General features: G+C 54.5%; 1 protein-coding gene across 1 annotated transcript; it reads right to left on the reverse strand.

Moving 5' to 3' along the window:
* Positions 1 to 1,227: 1,227 nt before the first annotated feature.
* Positions 1,228 to 9,527, reverse strand: ZNF319 (zinc finger protein 319). The gene is made up of 2 exons (XM_020963642.2): positions 9,089 to 9,527; positions 1,228 to 5,267 (listed from the first exon to the last, which is right to left on the reverse strand). Exon 2 carries the CDS (start codon positions 4,967 to 4,969, stop codon positions 3,269 to 3,271), a length of 1,701 nt encoding a protein of 566 aa, XP_020819301.1. The 5' UTR covers positions 4,970 to 5,267; positions 9,089 to 9,527; the 3' UTR covers positions 1,228 to 3,268.
* Between the last annotated feature and the right edge of the window lie 289 nt (positions 9,528 to 9,816).

Genomic DNA, 9,816 nt, shown 5'->3' on the forward strand with positions numbered 1-9,816 from the left:
CTACACCATCTCAAAATCTCAGTGACTGCCCAGCCTGCCTTCTAAGTGGGTCCAGTAACTGAGCTTTAAAAGGGGGTGCAAAGTGACCAGCTACCTGGCAACAAGATGGGGGTGGAAAGCGTAGCAGCTGCCATGGCCCAGGATGACTTCTGTACCAAGGGGAATGGGAAATGCTCTGCTGTGTGTGTGATATATCAGGAAGGAAGTGAGGAGATCGAACACCCTCTGTTATTGCCTTCTGTTAGGGTGGAAGCACAAGAGAAGGAAGTGGGGAGACCAGTAGGGCCCTAGCTGCTTCTGGCAGCTCTACTAAGCAATCTCCCCCCAATTCAATCTCAGCTGTCGCAGAAATCTTCCTAATGCATAACCCCAACCCCTCACAACAATGCAACAACTCACCCATTCTTTGTCTAGAGGATAAAGTACAAACTCTCCCTGGAAATGTTTTAAGGTCCTCGGGTCCTCTACCTTGTAGCTCCAATCTTCCACTCCTTGCCATGTACTCCAGCTCCCAGCCAAAGGGACTGAGGCCATTCCCCAACCTCATCTGAAACTCTCTTAGCCACAAAATCTTGTTCTTCTTTCAAAGCCCAGCTCAGAAGCCAACAGATTTAAAGTTAGACCATCTGGGTTCTCATACAGGCTCTACTATTTACAGCCCATGCAGCCTCCTACAACTCATTTAGACTCTAGCATTCAGTGTCTTCACTTGTAAAACCAGGAGATCAGACCAGACCAGCTCTAAGGTCCCTTCCATCCTAACTCCGGTCTTATGATCCTAAATCCCCAGGAAGTACTTCCATATTATTAGGTCATCACTTTTGCTAGTTCAGACACGGTCATTTTTTTGTTCATTCCTGGATCCTCAACACTGAGCCCATGGCCTTGTCCACGGTAGGTCCTTGATAAATATTTGCTGAATTCAGAAGTATTAGGACATTTGCCTCCATCTGCAACTCCCCTCAACTGTGGCCTATGGAGAGGAATTGAATGGCTTTAAAATCATTTGCTAATCTTCCCACGTGCTGGGCACAGCACCTTCTAGAGGGAAACGACCTTCCGCTGCTGCGGCTCTGGAACTCATTACCTGCCAGTTTCCCTTTCTCCCCTTGTAAGAATGACTTGAATAACTTAGCTTTCTTTTGAGGTGGCTGTGTTTTTACTTCCAAAAGCATACCTTAAACTAAGTGATAATAACATCCAAAATGGCTACCTAAAACCACGGAGTTCTTTTTTGCACCTTTTTTTATAGAAGTTCCAAAATGACATGAAATTAAACTATACAATTTTGTGAATATTAACAAACTGCTTTTAGAAAGCAAAATGAAAAAGAGCCGACAGGAACTTTGTAAGGTCAGGTTCTATGTCTCTGGAGGCAGCGTAAAGTACAGAGCTTAACAGTCAAATGGGAAAGAGGGGCCCCTCCCTGAGGGCTGGCCTGGAAGTGGGGCTCATGGAGAAGAGGAAGAGGAGGAGATCTGTTTTACACTCCTTAAAGGTGAGATCGAGGACAGCTCCACCAGACTGCATCTGCTCCTCTTTCAAGAGCCAGGACCATGGACAGGTAGAGTGGGAGTGAGGAGAATGGGATGCTGGTTAAAAAACAAACCATTTCGTCTCTCCCAGTTTGCACCAAATTTCCTGGTATTCTCTTGGGGGCATGAGTAGGCCAAACTTGATCTCTAACCAGTCAGACTGGATAAATGGTTTCTGAAGAGAAGCTGAGAGGCCTACCATACCATTAAATATGGCAAGAAGCATGCATGGGGCCGGCTCTGGCCATGTGGGTATCAGGTTGGTGATCTGTCTTTGCTCCACTTAAATATCCATTTGCCCTTCTTCTACTCTTCCCCATCGTCTCCTCCTTCCACCTCCCCCCTCCCCCCAAGATTCAAAATGCCCCACAAGCAGCCAGAGTGAACTCCAGGAATCACCTCTCTGACCCAGGAAGTATCCAGACATTGAACGAAGCATCCTTGGTTGTGTGACATCCGCAATAGGGGCTGCATCAGCTTAGACAAATAGGGCCACCCAGGTTGCTGGCTACAGAATGCTCCTTTCTTGTCACAACTCAATAGAATCATTCACACGGAGAGGAAAGAAGGGGTCAAGGGACAGAAGGACTACCCAGGGACAATGCTCACTCCTGATACCCCAACCAGACTCTCCTTTGAAAGTCTGCCCTTCCCACTACCTACAAACTTACAAGACCAAACCTGGCCTTGACCATGAAGGCAGGACACTGGGCAAAGCTTAGCTCCCACCCATTCAATCTGACTAGAAGCCTCCTAACATTGTTATTTAAATAAGAAAGGGACAGGAGAACTGATGCCCCAGCAGAAAAAACAAAAACAAAAGTCACTGGTAACATTCTCTGCCCTTTGATTTTTCATCACCTGTAGTGTCCATGCATTCTGGTTATCACACACAGTGGTCCAGCCCTGCAGAGGCATGCCACTTTAAAAGAACATATTATGAAGTGCTAAGCAACCCCAGGATGGCAGGAGGAGAAGTTGCCCTTAAAATAGGGAAATTGATCTTTTAACCCTCAGTAAGAGAGGGGCTTCCTCCCCTGTTAGGAAAGGCTCTCAATCCTTTTCTCCCAACGCTAACGGAGCCTTTGTCTTGTTTCCTATTTGAACAGTCAGAAATAGTGCCCTTGTGACAACTCCTGTGGACAGCCACCAGCCTCCTATAGGGCTGACCTCTACAGCTGACTGCTCCGTTTGGTTCTGCTTTCTGGAGCTGCCGAGAGTAGAGGAGGACCCTTGCCAAGGCTCCCCTGCTGCTGGGACACACCATCCACCCGATGCCCAGGTCAAAGCAGACCTCCACCTATCAGCGAGCACTGCCGCAGTATTCTCACAGGCCACATGACAGCTCTTCATGGCCCGGTTTCATTTCTATTTAGGCTGGAAAAAATCAGGAAGGGCCTGGCAGGCTGGTCTTCCACTTCCGGGGGGCTGAGGAAGAGGAAAAGACTGGTTTCTGATTGGGTGTGGCTCTGAACTTCTCTCACAGAGAGGGGGCTAACTGGCCCTCAAAGGACCAGTGCCACTAGAAGGCTGCAAACCTGTTGCTGGGCGGTGGGAAGCTTGTCGAGGCCACACCTGCCCAGGTCAGCTCAGGCTCTGAGCCACGGACTGAGGGGGGCTGAGGCATGTTCCCCTGCCGCAGCCCAGTGGTTTCACAGACACCTCATTGAAGACACGGTACAGGGAGGAAGGCCCGGTGGGCAGGCTGGCCCAAGCGCCAGGGTACGAGGCGCTCAGGGCAGACAGGCAGCCACCTGGTAGGCGCCCTCTGCGGTGTGCTGGGTGCTGTGCTCCTGCAGCAGCCCTAGGTCCAGGAAGCGCTCCCCACACCACACGCACTTGTACTGCTGCTCACGGGCGTGCACGCTGTGGTGCTTGTTAAGGTGCTCGCGCTGCTTGAAGGCCTTGTCGCAGGAGGGGCACTTGTAGGGCTTCTCGCCCGTGTGCACGCGCCGGTGTCGCTGCAGGTCTGAGGCGTACTTGAAGCGCTTGTCGCAGTCGGGGCACTTGAGGGGCTTCTCCCGGGCCGGGTCGCAGCGGTGCTGCACAAACTCCGAGGAGGAGAAGAAGCGGCGCTCACAGAGCGTGCAGCGCAGGGGCTTCTCGGCGCAGTGGGCCAGCTGGTGCTTCTGCAGGGCCGAGGCACGCTTGTAGGCCTTGGCACAGACGGTGCACTTGAAGGGGCGCTCGGCACTCTGGGCGCACTTGTGCCGCAGCAGCTCCGATGACTGGTCGAAGCCCTTCTGGCAGACGCCGCACTTGAAGATGCTCTCGAGGCTGTGCACGTGCTGGTGGTAGACCAGGTGGCCGGGCTGGGCGAAGCCCTTCTCACACAGTGCACACTTGAAGGGTTCAGGGGAGGTGCCAGGGGCCTTGTGCGTGCGCCGATGCCGCAGCAGCGCATACTGCTGCTTGAAGCTCATCTGACACAGGTCGCACTGGAAGGGCCGCTCCTCACTGTGCGTGCGCTCGTGCTGCCGCAGGTCCGAGGGCCTGCGGAAGGCCTTCTGGCACTCGCCGCAGCGGAAGGGCCGCTCGCCACTGGGAGTGCACGCGTGCTGGAGCAGCTCTGAGGACTCCCGGAAGTGCAGCTCGCAGGCTGGGCACTTGAAGAGGTGTTCCCCCGAGTGCGCGTACATGTGGCGCACCAGGTGCGAGCGGTGCTTGAAGGTCTTCTCACACACGGTGCACTTGTAGGGCCGCTCGGAGCTGTGCGTGCGCTTGTGGTGCACCAGGTGGGAAGACTGGCTGAAGCTCTTGTCGCACAGCGTGCACTTGTAGGGCTTCTCGCCCGTGTGGATGCGCTCGTGCCGGGACAGCTCCGACAGGTGCTTGAAGGGCTTCTGGCAGATGGAGCAGCTGTATGGCTTCTCCACGGGCTCGGGCGCCGGCGCCGGCTGTGCGGGCTCCGGCGGCTTGTAGGTCTTCTCACAGATGGAGCACTTCATCACGCTGCCACTGTGCACGTTGTGGTGCTGCGCCAAGGAGGTGAGCAGCGAAAAGCCCATCTTGCACACGCCGCACACGAAGGGCTTCTGCTCCACCTGGATGCACTGGTGCTCCAGGAGGTCAGTGGCCTGGTGGAAGATCTTCAGGCACTGAGTACACTGGAAGGATCGGTCATGGCCGGGCAGGCACTGGTGCTCATGGGGGCTGGAGAGGTGGGTCAGGTCATGGCCACATACCCCACATTTGTGGGACGGCTCCGCAGGGGCCTGCAAGGGGGGGTGCTGGTGGTGCTGTAAGTTGGGGTCCGGCTGCAGGAGGATGCCATAGACGGCACAGCCCAGGGGGTTCTCGGCTGCACTTGGGGGTATGGAGTGTTCCGCCAGGGCAGGGGGAGGCTCAGCATGGTGCTGCTGCTGCTGCGGGGGAGGCGGGGGCTGCTGCGGTGGGGCCGGTGGGGGAGGCTGCTGCTGCCAGCTTTCTGACATGCTTGGGAAGAAGAAACAGGGTTTTGACAGTAACGGCTTCAGCTTCCCGCTTGAGGTGACAAAACACACTGAAAGAGTTGTCCACTGTAGTAAGTGGCAGAAGCCTTAGTCCAGAGCTAAATCTCTAGGACATCAGAGGCACAGCAAAACGTTCCTTCTTAAGCTAATTCTCAAGTCACTGACCAAATGGACACAAAAGCACTGGACAGTGTCCTGTACTTGACTGGCAAAGATTCTCTAATCAGTGGTGTGCCAGACAGGGTAAGCAGGGAGAGCTTGGCTCCTAGGATGAAGAGTTCTGTAGGGAAGAGAGAAAACAATCAAATGACAAGAACTGAGAAAAATCAGAATATCACAGGGCAGTCAGCTGCCTCTCACTCTACCCTCATCCGTCTGATTAAATGAAAAAAAAGTCTACCTAAAGATCACAACCAGTAGCCAGTACTAGCAAGTAGAGAGAGACTTAGGACTAAGAGAGATCCAGAGGAGTTCATTAGGGGCCCCAGAGCCCTGACTTGACATATGCCCTCATTTCACCATCCTCCAGCCAGAGCACACTGGCCTCGCCTCTAGCAGCTTCCTCTGCATCCCACACAGATTCCCTTCACAGTTCCCTCCTGCCCTCTGAAATCAGCTGTATGACAAATGAGAGTCTGGGCTGATTTGGCTACAAGTCATAAGTCCTTCTCTCTTCTCCCTCTTCTCATTCTCTCCTAGGGGAGGTGTAAAGACTCTGGAGAATATTGGGGCCTGTTAGGACCTGAGGAACAACATAGTCTTTTAGCTCCATCTCTTAAAGATCGGGGGTTCAACTTGCCTTTGCTGGAATAATAGTTAAGATCTAAACTATGGGACAAAGAAGGGCCTTCTAAGCCGGCATGCCACTCCATGTCGCTCCGGACACTGACTCTGTCAACCAAGAGCCTGGACCTTGACTTCACACCCTGTCTCTCCACTGTGAGTGAAAATGGCTGAACTGAGTTGAAAATCCATAGGGTGATGCCCTCTTTTAAATGAACATGTCTGAAATGCTGATCAGTAAAATTTGCTCTACTTACAAGGTGAGGCTGCCTGGCCTCCTGCAGTGTGGACTTCACCGTAAAGGGGAGACTCGCTCATCTTTACTATCCCATACAGCTCTAGACTCTATGATCCAATGACCAAGGCTCTAAGTAAATCCAACATCACAATCCTGTTCTCTCTAGAAAATGTCCTAGCCTTTCTAATTAACCCAAGATTGATAACATGAGAGTGGCTTCTGGCTTGGGGTGCCTCACTTTAGTGCAATAAAGAAGCCAACAGTCTATTAATTTGCCTCTTCAGCATAGGAAGGAAAATACAACCAACAGCAAAAGATGATAACGTTCCCCAGAAAGAGGTTCCCTACCCTAACATTAAATCTAGCGACTTGATGCAATTCCCAAAAAGAGACAGGGAAAGATCAAGTGAAGACTAAGGGTTAACTCACTCCTTTGTGGCAGTCTAAGGTCACAACACATGACAGGAAATTTCAAACAGGGAGAATATCACACAATAAGATATAAACATTCTCCAATTTCAGGTTTGCTATGGCTTCTATAGTAACACATTATCCATTTTATAGTCCTGGGGTTTTTCCTTCAAAGGAAAACCAGTTTGACCTCCTAATGGGGTTATGGGACCTGGACCCCCAAAAGCCCATGAACTTTCCTACACTGGCATTTCACATGAGGCATCTGGTCCATCCCAGTCTACCTAGATACTCAATAATCCTTTTAACTGCCCTTTCACTGTGACTCTCTGAACACTTCATCATCTGCATCTGACCCACCCCAGGCTACCTGGGCTCCTTAATCCTATCCAGAACTTCTCACATCTTTTCTTGTATATAAGTACCAATCTTACCTCCATTAAGCTGCAAGACTCACTAGGAACTCTGCCCACTCCTACTGGCAATATAATACTGCAGATTTACTAGGAATCTTGCCTGCCAAACTGGTGTTAAAATAAATCTCAATACTTTGACTGAAAGAAGGCTTGAGTGGTCACATTCTTTCAAGGCAGACCTCCTGTATGTACCCTTGCATTTTGGGGTTCCCAGCACCCCAAACTGCAACACTCCCACTCAATTCTGAAGGAAAAACACAACTCTCAGACTTCATTCTCATCTACCTAATACCTGTGGGTGGTGGGGACAAGAGAAATCAACAACTGAACACAACCTGGTCTGGCTTTGAGGCTGGGGAAGGGGGAGGGAAGAATAAAGGCCAGACGACCACCCACTCTAAATTCCAAAAACTTCCCAGGAAAGAGGAGAATTAGACTAAGAGATCTGCTCCAACACAAACATTCTCCTCTATTCAACATCTCAGCTTTTCAGTCTGTCATAACCTTGAGGTTACACATACCTTTTTTTCCCCTATTTAATAAACACGCCAGTTCAGAATTTAACCCTGGGAAAGCCTATGGCTAACTGTGGATGCCTCTAAGCTGCTGGACAAGCTTGCATTTGAGGCATTCTGAAAAGGTACAACCCAGCCTCACACAACCACCCCCTCCAGAATCCTTTTCTCTTTCCCTTTGAATTCCAGTGAAAGCTGATCCTCAGCTCCCCAGCCCCCACGCTCTGCCCTGCCCAGCTGAGCTGCCATTCGGACAGAATCGAAAACAGGAGACAAGGAATTCAATAAACACAGACAACAACCGAAAGCCTGGAAGAAAGTGGTAGGGTTTTTTGTTTTTTTAAGGAGGAAGCAAAGCCTTAGCACTGCTCCATTCACTCTGAGCCACCCCCACCCCCAAATTATCTGTCACAATAAACAGTAGGAAACCGGGGCCTCCTCTCCCCCTGGATACCAGCCTTGGGTTTTTCCTGGCTAACTCCTTAGAGGGGGAACCAGACCAGATAACAAACCACAGCAGAACCTCCTGCCAGTATATTCCAGGGAAATGCGAGCTCGACTCCCCTGCCTTTCCTAAGGACAGTTTTCTTTCTGGCCTTGGGCAGACAGGAAGTTCTAAAGAGGCAGGAACTGGGCTTGGGAAGGGGCGTAGGCAGGAGATTGGGGGGGGAGTCAGAGGACTCTGGAAAAATGAGGAGGGGGAAAAGAGGGGATTAGGTTTGGAGTGATATTAGGAAAGGTGATGTCTGAAGCCGAGGTCAAGAGATTAAAAGGATTACAGGAGATGTGAGGCAGATGAGTGAGGAAGGGGATGAGGACAGATGGGACTGAGGAGGGGGAGAGACAGATGAAGGTTATGGGGAGTGAGATGAGTGAGGAAGGGGGTGGGGAGAGATAATGGGGAGATAGAGGAGGGAGCTGGGGAGTTATGGGGCAGGAGATAGGGAGATAGAGAACTGATAGAGGTTTCTCCAAGGATGGAGTCTCTCTGGGCGCTGGGGTCTCATTAGAGGCTGGGGTTTCTCTGGGAGGATGAGGTCTAGGTCTCTCTGGAGGCCAGGGTCTCTCCTGGGGTAGGGGTCTCTCTGTGGGGGGTAGACAGCATCTTTCCTGGGCCTAGGGTCTCCCAGGGCCTCTCCCTGGGGTCCCGGGTCTCTCCTGGGGCCGGGGTCTCTCCTGGGGCCGGGGTCTCTCTGTCTGGTGGGACAGGGTCTTTCCTGGGGCTAGGGGCTCTCCTGGGGCCGAGGTCTCTCTGTCTGGGGGGGACAGGATCTCTCCCTGGGGTCCCGGGTCTCTCAGTCTGGGGGGACAGGGTCTTTCCTGGGGCTAGGGTCTCTGCTGGGGGTCCCAGGTCTCTCCTAGGGCCAGGATCTCTCTCTCTCTCTCCCCCAGGGTCTAGAGTTTCTCCTGGGGCCAGGGTCTCTCTCTCTCTGGGGGTCCCGGGTCTCTCCTGGGGCCAGGGTCTCTCTCTCTGGGGATCCCAGGTCTCTCCTGGAGCCAGGGTCTCTCTCTTTCTGGGGATCCCAGGTCTCTCCTGGGGCCAGGGTCTCTCTCTCTCTCTGGGGATCCCAAGTCTCTCCTGGGGCCGGGGTCTCTCTCTCTCTCTCTCTCTCTCTCTCTCTGGGGATCCCAGGTCTCTCCTAGGGCCAGGGTCTCTCTCTCTCTCTGGGGGTCCCGGGTCTCTCCTGGGGCCGGGGTCTCTCTCTCTCTGGGCCCTGGACTCCCCCCTCGGGCTCACCTGGGGCCTGCCGGGGGTCGCTTTCCCCTTCCGCTCCCTCCCTCGCCGCCCCGTGCTGCGGCTCCTCCCCCTCCTCGTCCTCGTCCTCCTCCGCGGCCGGGGTCGGAGCCGAGGCTGGGCCGGGCCAGGCCGGGGTCGGGGGCGCGGCCTGCGGGTCCCTCCCGATCCCCGGCCTCGCGTAGCGGCGGCGGCGGCGGCGGCGGCGGCGGCGGCGGCGGCGGGTCCCGGGCGGGGCCTGGGGGTCCGGCTGGCTCCGGGCCGGGGAGGGGGGGCGGCGTCGGCGGGAGCAGGGGCGGAGGCGGGGGCGGAGGGCGAGGGCGAGCGTGCGAGGCGAGCGTGAGTGTGAGTGAGTGTGCAAGCTAGGGTGAGTGACGGGCGCGGGGCCGGCCGGGGCCGGGAGGCGGGGCCGCGGGAGGAGGAGCGGGAGGCGAGGAGCGCGGCGAGGGGCCCAGGAGGCGAGGCCGCCCCCTGCCGGGCACCCGCCGGCGACGCAGGCCGCGAGGAGGGGGCGGGGCGACGGCCAGGGCCGCCCCGGCCCCGCCCCCTCCGCAGAGCCGGCTCCTGAGGAGGGAGGGAAAGCTTCTCCCCGCCCCCTCCGCGGGCACGTGGCTCCAGCTGGTGTCGTTCCAGGCGGGGCTTCCCAGCCACGCTCTCCCCCAAGTAAAATACGTTTTCATGGATGCATTTGCTCTGGGCGGTCAGTTACTGACCCACCCACGGCCCCAAGG

Source organism: Phascolarctos cinereus, unplaced genomic scaffold (assembly GCF_003287225.1).
Source record: "Phascolarctos cinereus isolate Bilbo 61053 unplaced genomic scaffold, phaCin_HiC Scaffold_2;HRSCAF=192, whole genome shotgun sequence".
NCBI lineage: Eukaryota > Metazoa > Chordata > Mammalia > Diprotodontia > Phascolarctidae > Phascolarctos > Phascolarctos cinereus.

What these genes read in the sequence shown, in the direction of transcription:
- ZNF319 (XM_020963642.2), bottom strand. Translation starts at nt 4,969, where the DNA reads ATGTCAGAAAGCTGGCAGCAGCAGCCTCCCCCACCGGCCCCACCGCAG.